This window comes from Hemitrygon akajei, chromosome 7, assembly GCF_048418815.1.
Source record: "Hemitrygon akajei chromosome 7, sHemAka1.3, whole genome shotgun sequence".
Lineage (NCBI taxonomy): Eukaryota > Metazoa > Chordata > Chondrichthyes > Myliobatiformes > Dasyatidae > Hemitrygon > Hemitrygon akajei.
Window position 1 is genome coordinate 177512188 of NC_133130.1, and position 25707 is coordinate 177537894.

The 25707-nt window shown below is 39.3% G+C and overlaps 2 protein-coding genes across 7 annotated transcripts in view; one reads left to right on the forward strand and one right to left on the reverse strand.

The window, feature by feature from the left end:
• spaca9 (sperm acrosome associated 9) overlaps window positions 1-13835 on the reverse strand; it is a 54820-nt gene extending 40985 nt beyond the window's left edge. For 2 of the 5 annotated variants that reach the window (XM_073052694.1, XM_073052690.1), the window contains exon 1: window positions 8963-9107. In XM_073052694.1, the coding sequence (XP_072908795.1) occupies window positions 8963-9005 (43 nt within the window). In that variant the 5' untranslated portion in view covers window positions 9006-9107. Of the gene's footprint in view, window positions 1-950; window positions 1061-8962; window positions 9108-12724 lie in introns of those variants that run through there. The other 3 variants (XM_073052693.1, XM_073052691.1, XM_073052692.1) reach the window with 3 other exon arrangements.
• Window positions 13836-13917: 82 nt separating this feature from the next.
• ak8 (adenylate kinase 8) overlaps window positions 13918-25707 on the forward strand; it is a 146020-nt gene continuing 134230 nt past the window's right edge. For both annotated transcript variants that reach the window (XM_073052695.1, XM_073052696.1), the window contains exons 1-4: window positions 13918-14119; window positions 17263-17347; window positions 19826-19875; window positions 23796-23909. In XM_073052695.1, the coding sequence (XP_072908796.1) occupies window positions 14036-14119; window positions 17263-17347; window positions 19826-19875; window positions 23796-23909 (333 nt within the window). In that variant the 5' untranslated portion in view covers window positions 13918-14035. The remainder of the gene's footprint in view (window positions 14120-17262; window positions 17348-19825; window positions 19876-23795; window positions 23910-25707) is intronic.

Here is a 25707-nt window from a genome sequence, read left to right on the forward strand (position 1 = left end):
AGGTTACTTTTCCTTCCTGACATGCTTTCCTTTGATTCAACCTCACTTAATCAACTGAGGTTTTGATTGGCAATTTAACAGATAAATGGCATTTGGTGCCAATTATTAATGCTTGACCTAAGAAAGTGTATTTGTTTGCAGATTCTTCTGGGGTCACTCTGGACTATTAAGACTTTAGCAAAACGTCTTGGGAAAGATTAGGTGAGAGCCATTTAATTATATGGATAAAAATCCAGATTTCTACAAATATAAGATATTACATTCAATTATATGCCGAAATGAATCTGGCTTGATTGTACAGCGTTGGCTCTACAGTGAACTTTCTCCGAATTCTGACGCATATTTAGGTTTTTGCGCCAGTCTACTTCAAATCAAATAAAATGTGATTAAGAACTTATGTTAATATAACATATCACTGTGCTGCTTGAACAATTCTCTATTCAAGCCATAACTAACCATAAACTTAAGGAAAGGGCGGACGGGGGGAACTGGATTCTGGACACGAACTTTGCACAATGCTCCTAACCGCGTGACCGTAAAGCTGACCTGCTCCAGATGTGGCAGTCTCTCACCGCGCAAACAATGGAGATTTTATCGCATTAACCCATTTTAAAAATCGCATTCAGAAATGTAAGTGTCATCTGCTCAATTCTTGCAACATTTTATTAAATGACAATGTTACAAAACTGAAGATCAAGTGGAAAACGGGCAAACAAGTGCTAACTTCCTATACAAAATAATTTTACAACGCTTTCGTTACGGGGTTGAGACAAATCTAATTTGATTTGGTACGACCTTAGTTAAATGTAGTAAAACGCGACGACTTTGATGGGGTGTACCCAAAGGTTGCTTCTGATAATATAGGCATGTAACACAATGTTTGTGTCTGATTATATTTCACCTTGATTTTGCGCCACTGTTTATGAAATAACTGTTGCCCGGCACCCTACCTGAATCTTTGAGAAATGGATTCCGGATTATTCCCAAATCCTTATCTCAGTCCGTTGTCTTTTTGTGTTCTGAGTGGACGTTTTTCCCTCCAACTTGCCTAGCTTGTTACGTTAAGCGGATACAATTTCAGCTGTCACTATGCCACACTTGGTGACCATTGTTTACCTGCATTACCTAGCAACCTGACTGCACCTCAACACTTACCTATATACAATATCCAGATCCTCCTCTGCCTTGTATAAGGCAATAGTTATAACGGGTATTTGAATACTTCTGCTAGTATTTCTTTTCACTTTGTTTTTGTTTCCACTTTTATCCCTTTGCAAAGGCGCCTTTATTTTAATATGCACCTTGATTTTGAATGACTCTTTTGAAGACTTGACTTGTTTGTATCACCAGAATGCAGTGTGAAGGTGATGCTCCCGTCTTGGTATAGTGACGAGGAGTTTCACGATTTGGGCCCGGTGTCGAGAGAGCATTCGGGTATTCGAACATGACATTACTCCAGATCTTGCAGTTATTTTAGGGTCTGCAGAGGCTCTTCTAGCGCCTCCACGTCCCATTCCCATTCTGATATGTCTATCCATGGCCTCCTCTACTGTCAAGATGAAGCCACACTCAGGTTGGAGGAACAACACCTTATATACCGGCTGGGTAGCCTCCAACCTGATGGCATGAACATTGACTTCTCTAACTTCCGTTAATGCTCCTTCTTACCCCATCCCTGACATATTTAGTTGTTCGTTTTTTTCTCTCTCTCTCTCTGCCCATCACTCTGCCTGTTCTCCATCTCCCTCTGGTGCTTCCCTCCCTTTCTTTCTCCCTAGGCCTCCCGTCCCATGATCATTTCACTTCTCCAGCTCTGTATCACTTTCGCCAATCACCTTTCCAGCTCTTAGCTTCATCCCACCCCCTCCAGTCTTCTCCTATCATTTCGCATTTCCCTCTCCTCCCACTACTTTCAAATCTCTTGCTATCTTTCCTTTCAGTTAGTCCTGACGAAGGGTCTCGGCCAGAAACGTCGACAGTGCTTCTCCTTATAGATGCTGCCTGGCCTGCTGTGTTCCACCAGAATTTTGTGTGTGTTGTTTGAATTTCCAGCATCTGCAGATTTTCTCGTGATTGCTCTTCTAGCGCCTTCAAGATTAGGGGTATTACCTATATAGTACTGTGCAAAAGTCTTAGGCGCAGATACAGAGGTAGTGTGCCTAAGAATTTTGCACGATACCTACTGTATTTGTTAACGTGGAGCAAAGGGCGAGTTTGTAAATCTGGCGGGAGCCAAGTATGTTGGGAATGGCCAGGATGGAGCCCCGCGGGAGGGGTGTGGAACAGGTGGCAGAGAAGGGGTGCCGCAGGTGCACCCAGCCCTGAGACACCAGGCACTGTCATTTAATTCCAAGCAATTGGCTTATTGATCGTTACACTCCCTCACCTCTATCTTCCCCTTTACCCAACTATGATTCCCCCTCTCCCTGCCCCCTTCCCACTCTCAGTCCACAATAAAGACCCATATCAGAATCAGGTTTATCATCACTCATGTACAGTATGTCATGGTTTTTTTTTTGCGGCAGCAGTGCAATGCAATACAGTTACATAACATTACTACAGTACTGTGCAATAGTCTTATATTGATTACTTATATTGATTGTCGTGCCTTTCCTGGGACAGCTCGCTCATCTTTACTCCTCACCGGGCACTCAAATCTCACCTGTGGCTCGAAGTAGCTGTTTGCATGCAACAGTGTCCACAACTGGGTACACTGCCTCGACAGGCGGGCTAAACCAGGTGAGGGTGGCCGGGGAGCCATCACCCGGTGAGATAGGGACATGCCTGTCCTAGCATGTGAAGTCAGATCCAACGACCTGAACAGCGGTTCTGCAACACTCCGTGGAGAGTGAAGGGCACCCCTGAAAAGGACGGGAAAAAAGTCACTGGCACCCACTGCAATCAAAAAAGACCCCAACTTTTCACATCTACTCGTACCAATGAACCCGGACTTTCGAGGTCGAGAGAGTGGGACCACCCCAGCGCTCGGCTTTTCCACTTGAAAAAAAATTCCGCCCAGGTTTCCCGTCATTGGTGGTTGCAGCCATTTTGTGATGGCTCCGAACTTTTGAGGTCGAGAGAGTAGACAAACACCATTGTCCACATATCATTAAAATGAATCCCATTCAATTGGAAACACGCGATTCTGCAGATGCTGGCAATCCAGACCAACACATACAAAATGCTGGAGGTACTCGGCAGGTCAGGCAGCGTCTATGGAAATGAATAAACAGTGTTTCGGGCGGACTCTTCTTCAGGACTGGCAAGGAAGCGGGAAGAAGCCACAATAAAAAGGTGGGGAGAGGGGAAGGTGGACTGCCTAGAAGGTGATAGATGAAGAGATTGGAGCATCGAGAAAGGGAAGGAAGGGGACCAATGGGAGATGATAGGAAGTTGAGGAGAAGAAGTAAGAGGCCAGAGAGGGAACGAAAGAAGGGGGAAGGGGAGGAAGAATTACTGGAAGGAGAAATAGATGACCATACCATCAGGTAGGAGACAATCTAGACGGAATATGAGGCACTGCTCTAAAGCGACCTCACGGTGGCACAAGAAGAGGCCTTTGGTTCATTCCTATTGAAAATATTTGTTGACAACTTTAAGCTCCATTTCAAGTACCGCACACATATTCCCCCCACCCCCCGTATTTTCTTTCTAAGCCACTGCACATTGATTTTTGTCTTCTGTACACGAACTCTCTCATGGCCAGATTTGTTTCGTACTCCCAGCTCAATTTATAAGTTGCTTCATTACATCTTTGGCCACCCCCATGTCCTCACGTTTTTTTTCTACTCAGTCTAGAGCACTTCCATCAACTTCATTACCGCTGTGTTTTATTTTACTGCCCAGGGACCAAGTCATACGACAGTGGGCGGCACGGTAGCGAAACACCTTACAGTGCCGGCTGAAAGGTCGGGGTTCAATTCCCGCTCTCCCTGGGATCATGTGGGGTTCCTCCCCAAAGACGAGTTAGTTTAGTAAATTGTGGGCATGTTATGTTGCTGCCGGAAGCCTGGCGGCACTGTGTCGGCTGTTGACACAAACAAAGCACTTAGTGTATGTTTCGAAAGGTAATCGCTCTTTAACTATTACTTTTGGTTCCAAGTTTTATTGTGCGGTCGCTGTCTCCTCTTTCACCCATCCTCCCTAAATCTGAATGCTCTCCCTTTCTGGACTCTATTCCCAGAGATTAAAAAGCAAATTTCACCAAATTAGAGGATGATAAAGCACAACTGGAGATCAGTCAGGCCACTGTGCCCGCGGCTGCTCCTAAAACTGTAAGTTAATTATACTCTCTAGTCCTTTCACCACAGATTATTCCTGCACATGTTCCTTGTAATTTTTTTAAATTAATGCTGGCAATCAAATAGGTGTCTCGTCCATTTTTATATAGAAGCATAAATGTTAAATTAATAATCGGAACTATGGACAATCTGATTACTGCGTTAATATTTTTGTGATTGGATATGTTCTCCATAGGAACATATTGCGAGGCCTTTCCGCTCCCTTTTCAAATACAGTATCATTAGTGGAAATGCAAGTATGGTGCCAGAATTGACATGTAAATCCAGTACTTTTCATATATTCCAGGAGGGGTATTACGGGTTTTTTTCCCGAAATTACTGTGAGGAGTATTTTCCTAGGAAGCAATCATATATGTTATTGCCAATTCTGTATTTTATCCTTCTATACCTATTCTATATTCCGATGTAAAATAGAACATTCTGTTAACAAGATTCTTGAACCTGTGTAATGATAACATTCCAAAAATTTCAGGATGTATATTGTATACATTTCTCTGACATTAAATGTGCTTATTGAACCTATTGAAAGTGATATAACTGCAAGATAGACTTAACAAAATCTACCACTCAACTTGCTACTGTTTCCCTGTGTTCAATATTATAGGTGTTCTTTCTATCCATCACTTTCTTGTATATAATAACTTATATTTATTATTTTATACTTTGATTACCCCTTAGTGTTAAGGGGATGGATAGTACCAAACCATGCAACCAAATAATATTTTCCATATGTTGCATGTAACTTGGTGCGAATGAATACTTTTATTAAGTATTTTTCTCAATTTATCACTAAAATAATGAAAACATTATACTCAGTGGCCATGTTAGTAGGTACACTTGTGCGTTAATGCAAATATCTAATCAGCCAATCGTGGCAACAACTCAATGCAAAAAAAGCATGCAAAAATGCTTGAGGTTCAGTTATTGTTCAGATCAAACATCAGAATGGGGAAGAAATATGATTTAAGTGAATTTGAGTGTGGAATGATTGTTGGTGCCAGATGGGGCGGTTTGAATCTCACAGAAACTGCTGATCTCCTGGAATTTTCATGCACAACAGTCTCTAGAATTTACAGTGAACGAATAGTGTGAAAAACAAAAACAAAACATTTATATCAAAGAAGATATGCCATATTTTGAAGTTTGCTGATACAAAATCAGATGAGATTTTGAATAGGGAGGCAAATATAGAGGCTTCAAGGGAATATAGATAAGCTAAGTGAGAAAACATGAAAGATGGTATATAATGTAAAGTCAACCACTTTAGAACAGAGAAGCAGTGACTGACTCGGGAAGATTGATTTCATACCCCTTGTGATGTGGAGTATTATGTAGTCTGACTTCTTCACCCACAAAAGGATAGAGGGAGTGTTACTCTTAACACTTGTTCCTGCCACAAGGAGAGATTCAGTTTCAGATTTATTTATAATATGCACATTAAAACATGCAATGAAATGCATTGTTTGTGTTAACAACCATCTGGTTGTTAACACAAACAATGCATTTCATTGCATGTTTTAATGTGCATATTACAAATAAATCTGAAACTGAATCTCTCCTTGTGCACAGATGTGCTGGAAGCAGCCTGCAAGTGTCTCCACCCATTTCAGTGCTAATGTAGCATGCCTATAATGCTCAGCAGAACAACACAAGCAGCAACTTAACATCTCAGAAATACTTGAGTAATATTGCACTGTAAATATATTGTTTAAGTATTCTTTGCTTAATTATGGATTATTTGTAATAGTACGTGAATGGCATATATCATCATGCCACCATGTCATCATGTGCACCTTGCTTGAAAGTAAAAACAAATTTACACAAGCTACCTCCCAACTTTATGTTTTTATTTCGATTAGTTTTCTGTGTTGGAGTTACAAAACATAACAGCAGTGACGAGTAAGTTTTAAAATGAACCCAAGATGACTACCTAAGTATTGAAGCGCAGCGAGATGGCCGAGTTTAAAAAAAGGCAGAAAACAGACTAAATTTATGGGTATGTAAACAGTGATAATAATCATAAATTTACAAAAAAGCAGAAATGGCTGGCTACATTGAAAAAATTGATGCACTTTGATTGCACGAGGGATAACTATACTTTGTATACTGAAAGGATTGAGCTGTAAAATGGAATAGCTAATAAATACAAGTACCAAACAAGAGAAAGTCTGCAGATGCTGGAGGTCTGAGCAACACACACAAGATGCTGGAGGAAATCAGCAGGCAAGGTAGCATGGTTGACCTTTCCAGCCAAAACCCTTCAGCAGGACTGGAGAGAAAAAGCTGAGGAGTAGATTTGAAAGGTGGGGGGAGGGAGAGAGAAACACCAGGCGATGGGTGAAACTTGGGGGGAGGGATGAAGGAAAGAGCTAGGAAGTTGATTAGAAAGAGTCAGGAGGCCATGGAAGAAAGAAAAAAGGGGAACGGGGTGGAGGAGCTCCAGAGGGAGGTGATGGGCAGGCAAGGAGATAACATGAGGGGGGGGGGGGGAAGGGGATGGGAAATGGTGAAGTGAGGTGGGGAAGGCATTACTGGAAGTTTGAGAAATCAGTGTTCATGCCATCAGGTTGGAGGCTACCCAAGCGGAATATAAGGTGATGTTCCTCCAACGTAAGTGTGGCCTTATCACGACAGTAGAGGAGCCCATGGATGGACATTGCAGAATGGGAATGGGAAGTGGAATTAAAATGGTTGGCCACTAAGAGATCCAGCTTGTTCTGGCAGACTGTGTGTAGATGCTCAGCAAAGCGGTCTCTCATTCCACATCGGGTCTCACCAATATACAGGAGGCCCCACCAGGAGCACCAAACACAGTATATGACCCCAACAGACTCATAGGTGAAGTATCGCCTCACCTGGAAGGACTGTTTGGGGCCCTGAATGGTAGAGATGGGGGAGGTGTAGGTGCAGGTGAAGCACTTATTCCACTTGCAGGGATAAGTGCCAGAAGGGAGATCAGTAGGGAGGGATGAGTGAACAAGGGAGTCATGTAGGGAGCAATCCCTGTGGAAAGCAGAAAATGGGGGAGGGGTGGTAGGGGAGGGAAAGATGTATTTGGTGGTGGGATCCAGTTGGAGGTAGTGGAAGTTTCGGAGAATTATTTGCTGGACACGGAGGCTGGTGGGGCGGTAGGTGAGGACAAGAGGAACCTATCCCTGGTAGGATGGTGGGAAGATGGGGTAAGAGCAGACATATGTGAAATGGAAGAGATGCATTGAGGGCAGCGTTAATGGTGGAGGAAAGGGAGCCCCTTTCTTTGAAAAAAGGAGGACATCTACTTTGTTCTAGAATGAAAAGCCTCATCCTGATGGAGACGGAGGAATTGGGAGAAGGAGATGGCGTTTTTACAAGTAGCAGAGTGGGAGGAGGTATAGTCCAGGTAGCTGTGAGTGTTCATTGGTTTATAATAGGCATCGGTGGATAAGCTTTCTCCGGAGACAGAGTCAGTGAGATTGAGAAAGGGAAGGGAAGTGTCGGAAATGGACCAGGTGAACTTGATGGAAGTTGGAGGCAAAGTGGATGAAGTCGATGAGTTTAGCAGAGGTGCAGGAAGCAGCACCAATGCAGTCATTGATGAGGTGTAGGAAAGGTGCAGGACGGTAGAAGTACAAGTACCAGTTTTGCTGAGTGCATTGGATGGAAAAGTGTACAGTTTGTTTAGAAGTTTGAGTGCTCCAACCAAACGACCTGATATGGGCTTTGCTGATACCACGCAAGTAATGCAAGAACATTTAGAACCAAAACCATTGTTCATTTCAGAACACTTTAGGTTTCATAAGAAGAATCAAATTTAAAGGGTTGAAATGAAATGTATTATCAGAGTACATACATGTCACCACATACAACCCTGAGAATCTTCTTCTTGCAAGTATACTTAGTAAATCCATAGAACAGTAACTAAACAGAATCAGTGAACAATCAGTGACCACACATTTTAATTCCACATCCCATTCCCATTCTGATGTGTCTATCCATGGCCTCCTTTACTGTCAAGATGAAGCCACACTCAGGTTGGAGGAACAACACCTTATATACCGGCTGGGTCGCCTCCAACCTGATGGCATGAAAATTGACTTCTCTAACTTCTGTTAATGCCCCTCCTCCCCTTCTTGCCCCATCCCTGATATAGTTAGTTTCTTTTTTTCTCTCTCTCTGCCCATCACTCTGCCTGTTCTCCATCTCCCTCTGGTGCTCCCCTCCCCCTTTCTTTCTCCCTAGGCCTCCCGTCCCATGATCCTTTCCCTTCTCCAGCTCTGTATCCCTTTTGCAAATCACCTTTCCAGCTCTTAGCTTCATCCCATCCCCTCCGGTCTTCTCCTATCATTTCGCATTTCCCCCTCCCCCCACTACTTTCAAATCTCTTACTATCTTTCCTTTCAGTTAGTCCTGACGAAGGGTCTTGGCCCGAAATGTCGACAGTGCTTCTCCCTATAGATGCTGCCTGGCCTGCTGCGTTCCACCAGCATTTTGTTTGTGTTGCAGTAGATGAGTTAAGCAGCTCTCGTTACATGCACGTGCAGTTTAACTCTGAGTGAAAATGCAGAAAGTTTGAAGTTAATAACTCATCTCCTTCTACCTTAGGCCACAAACTTATCAATCATATCAGTGCCCAGAAAGAACGTGGTAACCTGCTTCAATAACTATCGCCCAGAGGCACTTACGTCCAAAGTGATGAAGTGTTTTGGGAGGCCGGTGTTGAAGCATATCAGCTGCTGTCTAAGTGGCGACTTGGATCCACTACAATTTGCCTACTGGAGCAACAAGTCCACAGCAGATGCCATCTCATTGGCTCGTCACATGATCCTGGAACATCTGGACAGCAACAAGGCATTCATCAAGATGCTGTTTATCATTTACAGTTCAGCATTTCATACCATCACCCCCTCAAAACTAACCAGTAAACTCCAAGACTGGGGTCTCAATACCCCTTAGTGCAATTGGATCCTGGATTTCCTCACCTGCAGACCCTAGTCAGTTCAGACTCACAAAAACATCTCCTCCACAATCACCATCAGCACTGGTGCACCACAGGGCTGTGTGCTTAGCCCCTGCTCTACTCACTTTACACCTATGACTATGTGGTTAAGTACAGCTCCGACACCATATGCACGTTTGATGATGACACCACTGTTGTGGTGATGAATCAGCATACAGGAGGGAGATTGAAAATTTGGCTGAGTACTGTCATAACAAAAACCTCTCGCTCAATGTCGGCAAGCCCAAGAAACTTATTGTAGACTTCAGGAGAGGGAAACCAGAGGTCCATGAACCAGTACTCATTGGAGAGGGTCGATAATTTTAAATTCCTGAGTGTCACTATCTCAGAGGACTTATCTTGGACACTGATGCACCATCAATAACTCACGCTGAGACTTAGGAAGCGAGATATCGGCTTTTATTGACTGGAAGAATAAACAACACTACATCCTGGGGAAAATGAGGGAGAGCAGCAGCCCACAGTCGCCTTTATACAGGGGTCTGTGGGAGGAGCCACAGGAGCAGTCAGACAGGTATATCTAGTTCACCAAAGACACATCATATAAATCCAATTGCAAAGAAAGCACAGCAGTGCCTCTACTTCCTTAGGAGTCTGCGGAGATTCAGCACGTCATCAAAAACCTTGACAAACTTCTATAGATGTGTGATTAAGAGTGAATTGACTGGCTGCATTACCGTCTGGGATGTGAACACCAATGCCGTTGAGCTGAAAATCCCACAAAATATAGTGGATTTGGACCATTACATCACAGATAAACCCTCCCAACCATTGAGCACATCTACACGAAACATTGCCATAGAAAAGCAGCATTCAAGATCAAAGATCCTCACCACTCAGGCCATGCCCTTTCCTCGCTGCTGCCATCAGGTAGAAGGTATAAGTGCCTCAGGACTCACACCACCAGGTTCAAAAACAGTTACTATCCCTCAATTATCAGGCTCTTGAACAAAAGAGGAGGATAACTACACTCATTCTAGTTCTGGTGATCCCACAACCAATAATCTCACTTTAAGGACTCTATGTTGTTATTTCATGCTCTCGTTATTTATTGCTATTTATTCATATGAGGGTGATTGATAAGTTCATGGCCTAAGGTAACAGGAGTCTATTTTAGAAAATCTAGCACATTTATTTTTCCTACATTTACACACTTAGCCCAGCGGTCGTGGAACACAAGGATCCCTTCTTTGTAGAAGTCAGCGTTTTGGACCTCCAGAAGTGGTCCACAGCATGGCGTGATTGATAAATTCGTGGCCCAAGGTAGTCTAGTGTGGAATCTCTACTTCGCCCATGAGATGGCTTTCTGGGAATCATACCCGCACTTCTTGTAGCATTCTTGATCTCCAGACTTGAATGCCTCTGCTCTGGCTCTCAGCAAATCTCAGATTTCATTGTTTATCCAGAGCTTCTGATTGGGGGTAAACCCTGACTAGTTTGTGGAGACACACTCATCTACAGCTGTTTTAATAAAGTCTGTTACAACCCTGGTGTAGTCATTCAGATCCACAGATGACTGCTTGAACATGACCCAGTCCACTGACTCAAGGCAATCTTGTAAATCTTCCTCTGTCTCCAGCGACCACTGCTTGATCTCTGGTGCATGGCTTTTTCAGCGTATGTGGCTGTATTGAAGAAGTTGTCTGAGAATTCAGTTCAGTAATGAGCTTAATGATGCACTGAGAGAACATTCAGTTTGTGGAATCTTCCAAGAAAGAATTCAACATCAGCTCCTGACAGAAGCACAACTTACATTTAAAAGAGCAGTTGAAATAGCTGTATCAATGGAAACTGCAAACAGATGGAATTGAGTTGCAGTCAGGAATGAAAATTAGTGTGAACAAAACTGCAATGTCTAAATAGAAACTGGCCTAGCTGAACAAATTGTATTACTGTTGTGGCAGGAGATATACACCAGACCAATGCAGATTTAAAGGTGAAACTTATAGTAAATGCAACAAAGTAGGCCACATACAAAGAGCCTGTCGGGCAGAGATGAAGATAAAAAGTCAAGTTGCGGTTTCAAAAAGATCGTCTATCTGCATGCTGTTGATGAAAGATCTGATAATGATGAGAGTGATACAGGGAGCGGGTAGTCTTGAGATTTACAATGTGAAAACTAACAATGGACAATCAATCTGGGTTACACCAGAAATGAGCAACAAACTAATTAAAATAGAATTGGACACTGGCTCAGCTGTTTCACAAAATGAGTTTGAATGACATTTCAAAGATACAGCACTGAAACCTGCAGATATCCAACTAAGAAAACATAAGAAAGGATAACTACTGTGGGACTGGCATTCATAACAGTGAAATACAACAACCATCAAGCCACATTGGGCTTGCATGTAGTGAAAACAGGAGGGCCATTATTATGGGGACATGATTGGTTGAGACAACTACAACTTTATAGGAGATCCAGCCACCATTTACATGCCACATCCCCTGTAAGAGTCAAATGAAAACAAATTTAAAAAGGTATTGAATGATGCCACAGCAGTGTTCAAAGATGGTGTTGGAAAACTCAAACATGTCAAGGGTAAAATACCACTAAATGAAAACACCACACCCAAATTTTGCAAAGCTTGTCTGTTTCCTTACACCATTCATGATAAAGTAGCCAGTGAGCTCAATCATATGGAGGCTGAAAGAATTCTTTCTAAGGTTGAGTGGAGCTCGTGGACAATGCCAGTGGTCCCAGTAGCCAAGAAGAATGGGTCTGTCGGGATCTCAGGTGATTTTAAGGTCACCATCAACCCAGTACTGAAAGTAGTTCAATACCCTCTGCCCAGCATAGAGGATATCTTTGCAAACCTTTCTGGAGGGAAACACTTCAACAAAGTGAACTTAGCTGAGGCCTACCTATAAATGGAAATGGAATTAAGAGTCCAAAGTGTTTCTCACCATAAACACACACAAAGGACCTTATCATTAAAATAGACTTATTTTTGGAGTAGCATCTGGACCTGCAATCTGGTAGAAAGCGATGGACCAGGTGCTGCAAGGCTGCCCAGGCACTCAGTGTTACCTGGATGACATCATTGTTACTGGTAAGGATGATAAGGTACATCTCCAAAATCTCAAGACAATATTAAAAAGATTATGGACTCAAAGCACAATGTAACAAGTATGAATTGTTAAAACCAGGCATCACTTACTGTGGTAACACCATTGACACACAGGAATTACACAAGTGTGCTGAGAAAATTCAAGCAGTGGTGGATGTACCAAGGCCAAAGGACATGTCACAACTGCAGTCATTTTTAGGATTTGTCAATTACTTACACAGGTTCCTGCCAAACTTGGCTACTGTGCTCTACCCCTTGAACTCTGCTACAGATCAGGAAGAAATGACATCGGACAAAGCAGTGTGACGTCGTTCACAAAAGGTAAAGGAAGTGGTGATGTCAGACACTGTACTCACACATTATGATCCACATCGTCCAGTGAAGCTTGCCATGCACTGTTCGGGATGCCGACACGTCCAGAAGGAATGTGTCTAGAGTAGTCAGAACCACTTTCTGCAGTCCCAGAGTCAACTCCTACAACCACCATTGAGCAGGCCATCAGAACCTGAGATTGTTTCACACCCACAAGTCTCACTTGTCAGGAAATACGTTATCCCAAAAGAGTAATAAATCTCCTAGAGATCAAATCTTTAGACCTGAATGGGACAGTACTTGGCCCTGGACTCTCAGTCCTGTGGACATAGGGCCTCTTGCCTACAGACCCTACCTTTAAGTCCTTACGTCCCAACTCTCCGACTTCGATTTTCGTTCTTTCAAGCTTTCTACCTCCCGAGTTGCCGAACTTGCCCCATGACTGTGCATGTTGAGTTTAAAAGAAGGAGACAGCATCATTGAATTGTAAATACATTTTTAAAGGGCTTCACAGGGTTGATGAAGATTTAATGTTGGCTGAAGAAGCTGAAAACATTGGTCACATTTTCAGGAGAGAATTTTCACACAGAATGCAACTTTTGGAATGATCTTTTTTGAAGGCTCAGAGACCATTAAGTTCAATAAGGCAATCAAGGGTCAGGGGGTTAATCGAGGAAAATAGATCCGAGGGTATTTATAAACCATGGGATTTTTATGAATGGCGGAGCCTATTTGAAGGGCTAGTTGGCCGATTCCTCCTCCTAATTCTCTTCATTCAAGTTATCTAACTTCTCACTTTTTGTATGATGTCCTGAAAGATGAATCATGTCAAGGCCAAACGGTGGTAACGAAGGAATGTAAGGGTTTCCAGGATATGAAAGTTTGGAGAAGTTTGATGCGATTAGAAAGTTAGTCACGGTTTATATGGTCTTCTATTTCGCACTTCTCCTTTGAAGGGAACTGATTCCTCCTTCCTGGTGTTCAGAGTCACGGAAGGCTGAGTTATTGTAACACACGCAGCCAGGAGCAGTAAGTCTGCAAACTATTGAATAAACAAATCGACAACTGATTTCGCCGGTTTTACTGACGTGAAATCGCTTTGAAACCCGAGCAATTCGTTTAACGTTCGGCGCCGAGGCCTTCTCTGTGACGTCACCCACAGTTGACGTACCAGTTCGCCGACGGTTGCCATGGTGACGTGCCGCGCCGTTCCCATGGAAACATGGTCTTCCGCTGCAGCGAACGCTACTACGAAGCAAGGAAAACACAAACAACAAAGTAACTGGAGGGAAGCCGGTAGGTCAGCTCCTTGATTGAACGGTCTCGCCTTCACAACTGCTTAAAGAGCAAAAGAAATGGACGCCACGAAGAAGCCGCTACGGATTTCTCCAGAGCTCAGCGTTTATGCAGAAAAGCACTGTGTGTTTCAAACACTTCAGGTAAACAGCTCCAGTACTTTAAATTCAATGTCATTAAAAGTATTATCGTTGTATTTCCTGATATTATAATCTTCTCATTGTTGTTTATTGCCTATAAATCGCATCTGTTACCAAGGTGCTGAATCAGTATACTTTTAATTAAAGACCATACAACTGCCTTGGAGGCACCTCCGTCTGTTTAAATCGGTGCATGATCTATTAATCTTCATTTTTAATTACCACCGCCACCCAGTTTTATAATTCTGCTGATTTTAGCATCTTTGAGATGTTTCATTACCTAGTGTCTTCTGCTCCTGCTTCAGAATGTCAAATTTAAGATTATTTATTAAACTGGTTGCTTCAACTAAAAGTAGGAGCTTAGTTTATAGACCCACAGGTGTCTGATGATGTTAGTTGTCATTAGATAGTTTCTTATCTAAGAATCATTTTCTGAACTTATTGTAAACTTCAACTCTAGGTCTTAACCCTAGGCAGTAAATTTGTTCATTCTCAAAGGACGCCTTAGTAACTCCATGAATCAACCAGGTTTACTATCACTGACGTATGTTGTGAAATTTGTGGCTTTGCAGCAACAGTACTACATAATAAATAAAAATACTATAAGTTACAATAACAATTATATATAAATAAATAGTGCAAAAAGAGAACAAAGGTAGTGTTTATGGATTAATGGACCATTCAGAAATCTGGTGGTGGAGAGGAAGGAGCTGCTCCTAAAATTTCCAGTGTGCATCTCCAAGTTCCCTTAACTCCTCCCCATTGGCACTAATGAGAAGAGGATGTGTCCTGGATGATATTATCCTAATTGCAACTATAAAGCCCAAATCCAAACCTGGGCCAATCCAGTGGTCCAGGTTCGCTATGTTATGGTACATAGGCCTTCTCCCTCAGCTCTGATTTTTGGTACATAAATAGCTATATTTGCATTCTTTTTGCACTTGTAAAGAATTTGAATGTCATAATTGCTGCCAATGTCCATCCTGATTACACTTTGTCAGTCCATTTTTAATTCTTCCTTTCCCTTTCATTACTTGAGGGGTAGATTAGTGACCAGAATTCATTATATGTTAACAGGACTCAGTTCCATTCTCAGAATTTCTCCATCTCATTGTATATGTTGTGACAACATATTTTTCTATGCCTTTGTTCCCATTATGTCTTTTATATCAAACATGATTTCTTTCCACTATAGTCAACAGAAGTGTTAACCTTGTCCGTTTTTCTTTCCACAATTCCATTCTTATCCGGAAAAAGAATAAAGTTTCCTTTATTTTCAACTTCTCTGATTCTTCCATTTCTAGCTCACTAGCCATCACATTCAATGAATCATCCATTTTTATTTTCAATATCCTCAAGTTCATGCAGTTACCGGACACATCTATCCTTCTGCTACTCTTTCAGAATTCCAAGGGAACTTCTCCCTGTATTCCAAGGAAACTGTTGCCTTTATAAACCCTTTGCTTTCTCAATGTCTTCAGGAGATGCAATACTATTCATTTTACCTCTTTTCCCATCAACTGAGCACCCTAACTCTTTATCCAGATGAAGTAGTTCTTCATCCAGCTTAGTATAATGGATTCAATGACTATCTCTTCATTGGGAAAAACCAGGCACAGATAAATCCTCCGGTTAGTTCACAAGAGTGACTGTAAGCTCCTAATCTGTCTCTTTTACTTCTTCATCTGACACCACTGTGACATTTCTGTGTTAGACTTCCTGTATTGTCTCAAAGATATATCACATAACCTTATCTTCTAACTTGGCTTTTGGGTCTCCACAAAGAATTCAGTAGTTTTAAGTAATCTCCCATTTCAGACCTGTTTCTCACATTTCCAGCACTTTTATTTTTCTGTTTTCTATTGTTATTTCAAATTTAATTTGGTTTCATTTGTAACTTTCCCTCCAAACATATGTACATGTTATTACTCAACAGCTTCTACCACTTTCATTCACCTAATACCATCATCACTGTGTCATCAAATCCTTTTATTTTCTTTGCCTACCTCCCTTTTGCAAATATGTTTCATTTCCAACATTTTTGTAGTTCTGATGAAAGGTCTTTGACATAAAACCTCAACCACTTGTTTCTTCAAAGGTATCTTGTGACCTTTTGAGTATTTTCAGCACATTTTGTTATTATTTCAAAGTTTCAGCAGCCATAAAATTCGTGTGATCTGATTGAATTGAATAATTTAATTGTGCATGGATTTTTTTCTTTAGTTATGGTTCAATTAACTGGTTGAGTTATTGGTTTGAAAGATGAGAAGGAAATGGTTTTTGAGCTCATGAAATGTATCTACGTATTGCACATACTAATATGAGTGGCAGCAATGAATCAGGATAGACCTGATTAAGATCTGTGCTTTAAAGTAATGAGGTAACTGCAAATACTTTAGAAATTGATTTAAAATGGTATGTGAGTATTGTAAATATAAAACAAAAGATTAAATAATTAATTTTTAATTAAACAAGTAAATATATCCTTACATTTAAAGTTAAATATGACGAAGTGTTATAACAGTTAATTAAAGAGTCATTTTTTATTTATTCATTCAGGATGTAGACATTGTGAGCAATGCTACCATTTTTGGTTATCCCAGCTTTCCCCTTCATTGAAAGTCAACACACTGGTGGGCCAAGGGACACAAATAAACACATTCAGAAAGGACGGTAGATGGTCTTCCTGAAAGGCATAAGCGAACATGTATGATTTTTTTTGCTATATCTGTGGAGTTTAGTGGTCAGGACTATACTATCTCTATTTACATACATTTACTGGGAACCAGATTAAACTGAGTTTTCAATTATGTAAAGCAGCTGAAAGTGTTTGCATTTGCAGCCAAATGAATAATTAATCGAGTGTTATGTGTTTAAGAAATGAAATGGTGCTGTCATAAGAACAAGGGTTTAGTCTTCAGGAAAGTGTACACAGATGGGCTGAAGGGTTATCTTCATTTGTTGATGCTGCAATGTGTGAGTCATTGAGACTTTGGTTGCAAAGATGATCTTGTAATCTTTTTCAGACTGCTATTATACTTGTACCTAATTCTCTCCTGTATACACAATGTATAAAGAGTGAAAGAGGGTATGGGAAGGTTATCAGGATGACTAACTTTTTGCTAAACTTATTTTGTGTCCTTCAGAGAATGCTGCAGTGCCTACTGGTGGATAAGCCACAGGATCCCATTCAGTATATGATCGACCATTTTACAAAGGAAAATGATGAAGGTTAGGACACTTTCGCATCTCAGAAGGAGTAGATTTTTAAAAAATATCATTAAAGCGTTTTAAAAATTTCAGCACAGAACTATTTGCATTGTCAAAGAGAAAATTACGATTGTCATTACTTCATTGTGAGTTCAATTAATAAGTTCATAGTTAAGCAATTTTAGAGTAGTTTTGTTAAGGAAAAATAGAGGAGGTGTTTTTTATTACTTTATTGATGTATTACTTTATACTGCTGTCAGTCTGGATGGGCCTGCATTTGCCCTATCAATGCAATTAAAAACAATGAATTGCTCATTCTGGCTTTCCTTCTTTCTCCCACACTGCTATCTCTGGTTTTCTCCTCAGTCTATCTCTAGCTCCTGCTTATCCAAAAATAGCAATAGTTTCTACGTATTACCTGATTATATTCAACTCTACTTCACCCTATTTGTCTCACCTTCTTTGCATACACTAAGTTGCTGGGTTACTGATCTAACCTCCCCTCACTGAGTGACAGAAATTTCTTCCATTTAAATTCAGGAAAAGTCTACAGCCCATTTTCTTTGATTATGGTTCGAAGTTCCCTTCCTGAAATTATACTGTATTTCATATAAAAAACTAAAGCTTAGACAAACAATTATCATAGAAATATTTCAATTTGATTAAAATAAAACTGTTTTGTATATTTTCTTCATGGTTGTGCTTCATTGTCTTTCAGTGTCTTATTTCAAAACAGGTTGATTATTTCAAACCTGTGCGCCAGTAACAGCTGTGGACAAAATTTAGTGTCTAAAAATGTGGTTGCAGTCTTGTCAGTTAGAAATCTACAAGGGAAGTGGTTCAATTACAGAATGATTTTGTTTCCTTTTATTGAAAAATATGACCTAGGGCAAGCATAGCTTTTTTTTGTATGGAATAAACATTACAATAGCCCAAGGCGGTGTTTTCCCCCAAACAAGAGTTTGACCTTGTGTTAATAATAAAATAATTCTGCTTTTCACTGATCCCTTAACTGGAGAATATGAGTGTAAAGGCTTGAGTCACCTGAGGATTTATTCTTACATATGAGATTAGACAATCCTCAAAAGAGGCCTGTCTGCCAGAGAAAAATCTGCTTTGAAGTAGTTTGAAAGGAATTTACTGATGATGGCGCTAGAGTTTGTTTAGTACTGATTGTATTGAGTTTAAATAATTCATTGATTTTTACATTGACTTTGAAAATAAGTATTTGCATTTTGGATTCGGATACATTATTCTTGAGGCACCTATATTGCATTTAAATAAGTTCCTATATTATATTTTATGAAACCTTTAAAACTCCTGTGGTACATATCTGTACTGCTTCAAAGTTGTCTAGTTTGTGGTGCATGCAAATTATTTAACAGTGGGGAATGCTGCTTTTGAGTATAATTCCGAGAAGTACTGCCATTATCTTACATTTTATGAGTAAAATTGTGTAGGTACTCGGTATTGTACTTCAAAAGTTTTGAAAGCAGCCATAAATTGAATTTATTGAATTATTGGCTGCATTTAGTTCACTGTATAACGTTGAGCAATTTAAATCTCAAAATCACATTACACAATTACCAGTTTCTTTTGCATTCAACTTTATAAACACAAATTCTGCTGATACTCCAAATAACACTTATTTTGCTTCAAACATTTTACCTAAGGTTAGAAGCATTACTTATTGAAAATTGATGTTATTAACTGTTTTTCTAACATGCTGTTTGTTAGAGTGGAAAGAATGGATCTGAGAATTTGGAAAATTCAGTAATCGCAAAGACTGGATGTTAAGAAATGAAATTTAAAATATGATTCAAGAGACAACACAGAGAACATTTTAATATCCACCAGACAACAGGGAACCAGCTTCTGGTGTTATTGTGGAAGTGTATGCAAATACGTTTGGCAGATGTCAAGTCTCTAGCTGAACTGAGTTTAGTAAAACAGTCATGAAAATAGTAATTAATACTGTATGTTGGAATGAATTACATCAGAAAGTGATAATAAACAGTGGTAGAGAACAAAAATTCAATGACTTAAGATCAAACTTTGTGGAGTGACTACTTAGTATCTAATCTTGACTTTAAAAACTTGAATCTTTTTGAGTAAAGTGTTCAAAAATCCATATCAAACTGCACTTACACTGATATAAGTAAATCCTGATGTGAAATGGAATTAGACTCTCTCATACAGAAGCTGCAGAAGTGCTGCTTTTGTAGTGAGTACTTGGGCATGGATAGGTTTTATTATACAAAGGGAACTCCATCAGCGTATAAGTTTAGGTCAGATATATGATAATAAATAAGAATGAGTATGTTTATTTAAGTGCCATTTACCAAAAATGTACATGATATACTCTAACTTCAGCATTATTTTACACAAAACAGTATTGGAGCGGAATTTTAATATTTGTCTTCAATTTTTATGCCTGTTTAATATATATTTTTAATGTATTGATTAGAATTAACAGTTTTTTTTCTTAATCCTGAATAGTTCCCCGGGTATTTCTGCTGGGTCCGCCTGTTTCAGGGAAGCTTTCTATTGTAAGTGTATTCTATATTTAAAATATTTATACAAGTAGAAAATAATAAAAAATTGTTAAAGGGTGAATGATATTTTTTCATATTTTGCTCATGGAGAACTAATGTTATTTCAAAATAAATCTGGGCTGACTAATAATTTTATACTTCATGGTTCAAGCAAAATTAATCTCTCAATCCACAGTAATTCATCCGAGCATTCATTATTTATGATTGATTATTTGATATATATTTGTATTGAATTTGCTTTTAATTTTTGTAAAACATGTTGAGCTATATTTTGACATAGGTTGTTTGCTTTTCTATCTCAGTTTTGAAAGGGAAAACCTTCATTAATTCATTCCAATGCTGTTCTTGCTAACTTAGTGCTACTTCATGTTACTTTGGATTTTCTTTTATTCCATTGCCTTGATATAATTTATTGCTGCATTTAGCACATTCTGCAACTAAATAATTTGTTTTACTTTTTTTGAAGTTTGCATTAATCATAAATATACCTTAAATACAAAATGCTGGAGGAACTCAGCAGGTCAGGCAGCATCTATGGAAAAGAATAAACCGTCAATGTTCCGGGCCGAACCCTTCATCAGGATTGGAAAAAGGATGAGAAGTTAGAGCAAGAAGGTGGGGGAAGGGGAGGAAAAGTACTAGATGGTAAGTGATAGGTGAAGCTGGGAGAGCAGGAGGGGTGAAGCAAAGAGCTAGGAAGTTGATAGGTGAAAGAGATAAAGAGCTGGAGAAGGGGGAATCTGATAGGAGAAGGTTGAAGACCATGGAAGAAAGAGTAGGGGGAGAAGCACCAGAAGGAAATGGGAAATGTTGGTAAGGAGATAAGATGAGAGATGGAAATGGGAATGGGAATGGTGAAGGTGGCGAGGGGAGGGAGCGCAATTACTGGAAGTTTGAGAAGTTGATGTTCGTGGCATCTGGCTGGAGGCTACCCAGATGGAGTATAAAATGTTGGTCCCCCAACCTGAGTGTGGCTTCATTGTAGCAGTAGAGGGGGCCATGGACTGGCATGTCAGAATGGGAATGGGAAGTAGAATTGAAATGGGTGACCACTGGCAGATCCCATTTTTTTTCTGGCGGATAGGTGCTCAGTGAAAGAAGGTCTCCCAATCTACGTCAGGTCTCGCCGATTTATAGGAGGCCATGCCAGGAATACTGGATACAGTAGATGATTTCAAGTGTCCCTCACCTGGAAGTTATGGAGAATTATGTGCTGGACATGAAGGCTAGGTGAATCAACTTCCTAGCTCTTTGTTTCACCCTTCCTTCCCTCCCAGATTCACCTATCACCTACCACGTTGTACTTCTTCCTCCCCTCACCTCACCTTCTTGCTCTGACTTCTCATCTTCTTTTCCAGTCCTAATGAAGGGTCTTGACCCAAAACGTTGACTGTTTACCCTTTTCCATGGAAGCTGCCTGGCCTACTGAGTTCCTCCAACATTTTGTGTGTGGTGCTTGGAATTCCAGCATCTGCAGATTTTGTCATCTTTATGATTTCACTAACATTTATTGATTTCAAAAAGTAAAATGAATGAAATTCTGTTTTAAATTATTGGTACATCACCACCCACTAGAATGATGTGGCTATATCATTTTTAAAAATTGGATAGGTATATGGACAGGAAAGGAATGGAGGGTTATGGGCTGAGTGCAGGTAGGTGGGAGTAAGCATTTGGCATGGACTAGAAGGGCTGAGGTGGCTTTTTTCCGTGCTGTAATTGTTATATGGTTATAAATAACCAGAGGCTGTGCATTGACATGGACGGATGAATTTGAATCTCACTGCACCATTTGGGAAACTCAAATTCAAATAATTTAAATATTTTTAAAATAAGAATTTAGTAATATTTCATTAATGCTGCCCATGCAACTGCTCTCTTAGCATAAACATCCATTTATTCTGTAAATATCCTTAATGCATTGAAATTGGCCATCAATGCTTTGATTCTTAGCTGCCCTATGGCCACATAGTTCAGCTGCAGTTAGAGATTGCCAATAAATGATAGCCTCACTAATAATCAGCCTGTTATATTAGTTGGTAATAAGATTATTTAAATTACTGCATAATTAAATTGATAAGGTAGTGCTGTAAATTAATTGGAATGTTGATAGTTTCTTCGATATAAAAACAGTAAACTCAAGCATTTGGTATAGTAAGTTTTTTTAAAATTGTGCTTTACTTAAGCAATTAGTTTTCCTGTCCCATTAACTTCTGATTTTACTTTGATAATGATTAGACGTATATGGCCTAAACATATTTTGATATTCTAATGGACAGCACTCAATAAAGTAAATGTTAGTTCATTCTATAATGTTAACATTAATTTATGTTGCACATGCTTGCTGCTCTGCTAGACAATTTAATTTCCCTGTTTTTCTGTTCTTGTCATGTCGTTTAATTTTTCTTGTTATTCCTCCGCACTGACCAAGGGTTGATCTTAGTGACAGTTTTTGATAGTGACCAGGAGAATATTGCTTTTATTAGTTGTCAATCTGGTTACAAGTGGGCAAAGTCTGAAGATCACAATTTTAAAATGTTCACATAATTAGGAAACAATTGCACATGTTCAAATATAAAATGCTTTACTATAAACCGAAAATTAGACAAATAAAAATTTCTTCAAATCTTTCTTCAAGTTCAAACTAGGGATCCAGCAAGCTTCTTTTAAAAATTACTGCTTAGACCTCATTTAATATTATAGCTAGGATTCTTCCATGTATCAGGAGTGATTCTTTTGATTTTGAGCATAAACCTGGGATAAGATATGCAGTAGTGTGGAAGGGAAGAAAAACCTTCACTATTGGAAATTCTCTGCATCACTTTTCCACTTTGTAGTGAGGTAAGTTTAAATTGTTTGGTTTTGATTGTGACTGCCACATGAAGCATTGCAATCCCAAAAAAATTTACTGTGGGCATTGCTAACTAACATTGCTCATTGAATTCATAAAAAAGGGATGAGATGCATTTTGGGTGAGTTTGAAACACATAGCATTAACGCAGAAATTTGGTAATGTTTTTCAAATGGAGAAAGCAGATGTGAAAAGTACCAATTTTTACCTCAGGAATGACAACTTAATTTTAAATTTAAATTTAATAACAGTTTGAAAAATAATATATTTAAAAAAGAAATCGTGTGAAAACTTGACTAATTGGATTAGTGGAGCTAATTTCAATCGTTAAACTGGAGCTAATTTAATGTGCTGTCATTTCTATGATTTGATAATTCATTATGTATGTTTCACATGAAGAAGATTTTTACAACCCAGTGCCATAGTGTTTCTAGGGTCATTTCTCTTTCCTTTTACAGAAATATGTGCTATTAGTTATTTTCCACTCCATATTTCATTTAATGTTGCAATACTCCTCAAAGGAATTCATCTATATTCTTATTGTTCTGAAAATATTTGTCTAAATTTCTTATAGGCAAAAGTTTTCCAAAATAAAAATGATGAAAATAATAGGGCAGCACAGTAGTGTAGTGGTTAGCACAAAGCTTTACAGTACAGGTGACCTGGGTTCAATTCCCACCACTGCCTGTAAGGAGTTTGTACATTCTCCCCTGTGACTGCGTGGGTTTCCTCCAGGTGCTCCAGTTTCCTCCCACAGCCCAAAAACATACCGGTTGGTAGGTTAATTGGTCATTGTAGATTGTCCTGTGATTAGGCTCAGAATAAATTTGGAGATTGCTGGATCTCAGTGGACAGGTTAAGGGCATAGCTCTGTCTTACTTATTCAAAGACATTAATTTAACAAAATTTTAAGGCATTAAAAAAACAGCAGTGGTAGTTTAATACTTAATAAATCCTTTGAATTTTGTATTGGCATAGTTGGTTTGTATTATTCTGAATTGTAATCTTAAACTTCCATCTGTCTTTGCTTGCAAATGTGAAATTTTGCATTTATTTTTACCAGGCCAAGATGCTGTGTGACCAGATCAACACAAATCTCATCACCTTGGATAATATGCTAGCTGAAGGGAAATCTGAGACTGCCGATGAAATTAAGAAATTAAAAGCTAAAGCTCAGGTATTGAAAATATTAACACTTTTGCCAATGACAATTTTGTGATGTGTTGTTTGCCGCTATTTAAATTGAGTTATATGGTCTTTTCCTTATTGCCAGAAAGCAGATTATGCATGTTTTAAATCTACAATTAATTAAGTTGCTATGGTTTCAGTTTAGTTTTATTTTAAAGTTAATAAATTGCTTAAAGACACTGCCATCCCTCAAAAGCCTAATTATTAAGGTGTGGCTCTAGAAATATTGGACTGCTTGAATTGAGATGCCCACCAGTAAGCATTATTGCATCCTACTTTAATCAGAAAACAGATATGAATTTCTTACATATGTTTTTTGGTGTTGCCTCCTTATTCCAGGAATACTGATGCCTTTTCTAGAATTCCAAACACCAAACAGGCTTGTTTTAAATTAATTCTTGGAACATGGGAGTTGCAAGAAGGCCATGTTATTGACCCCTGAATTGCCCTTGGGAATGTCAGGTGAATTTTGCAGTCTATGTGATAGTACTGTGAAGTTAGATTGTGTGGTACAGAATCTTGACCCAGTGATAATGAAGGAATTATGATATATTTCAAAATCAGGATGGTGTGTGGCATAGAGGAGAACCCAGAATATGAGTTCTCTCCCCCCCACCATTTATCTTATGTCCCTTATCGGTTCAGAAGTCATGGGTTTTGGAAGGCTTAGCAAGCTGGTGGATTGTAGCATGCAGGGAAACGTGTGGAGCAGTGGTGTGTTTGTGGTAGAGGGAGAGGATGTGTAGAATTATGAATAGGATACAATTCGATCAGGCTGTTTTGTCATGAGTGGTACTGAGCTTATTTTCATGAGTAGCACCCATCTAGAGAAGTGTAAAGAATTACACTCCTATGTTATGCTTTGCAGATATGGGAAAACACAGGGGTTAGGCAATTTGCAACAAAATATTCAACTTGCTCATATTGTGTTAAATTAATTTGGCAGGTCCAGTTCAATTTCTTTGCACTGGTGATTCCCACAATATGAAACGTACAGCATTTGTTGGTGGTAGTTCATTGAATATGAAGAGGTAGTTTTTAGGGTTGTTTGAAGATGGTCTTCTCTAGGTAGTTTTGTAGCATCTTTTTCACTTGTTGCTTAACAGCCAAAGCTTAAATGTTTTCCAGTTTTTTCAGTGTGTAGGCACAAATTGCATCATTATCGGAATAAATCAGAATGTCAGACCAGCCCTCTGTTGATTTATCCATTTTAAATTCCATCATATTGATAAAGATTTAGAAACAGACATTTAGGCCAGTCTCATGGTCAAAATGATTTTGTATATGCTTGTGATTAATGGTTTATGTAATAGTGGTGTACTTGCTGTTTTTTAATGCTTTATAGATCATGGTTCATTTGGAGCAATTGAATGAGTGTGGTCGTATTTCAGATTTTCAATAATAAATGCTGTCCATTTAAATTAATTTAAGTAATGCAGTAGTGTGGAAATGGATGAAAAGTAGAGATACTAGGAGCTAATTAGAGGAATAAAATTCTGCTCGGGGGAGATGACAGCTCTGGAAAAATGACTGTAGAGAAGAACAGCTCCTTAAAGAACAGCAGGAGTGTTAATTATCTTCTTGGCATACTAGTTCTTGATTTTGGAAAAAATCATAATTATGTCAGTCTATAATAATATCTTCTTCTGGGCTTTAAAGTTTAGGTTGGTTAATGCTTTTATAACATTCTTATGACTATGAAGAGATATGGTCACTTTCTGTCAAGAGAATAAATCAGATTACAAAGAGAGAATTCTTTCACAAACACTGATTTGAAACAGAAAGAG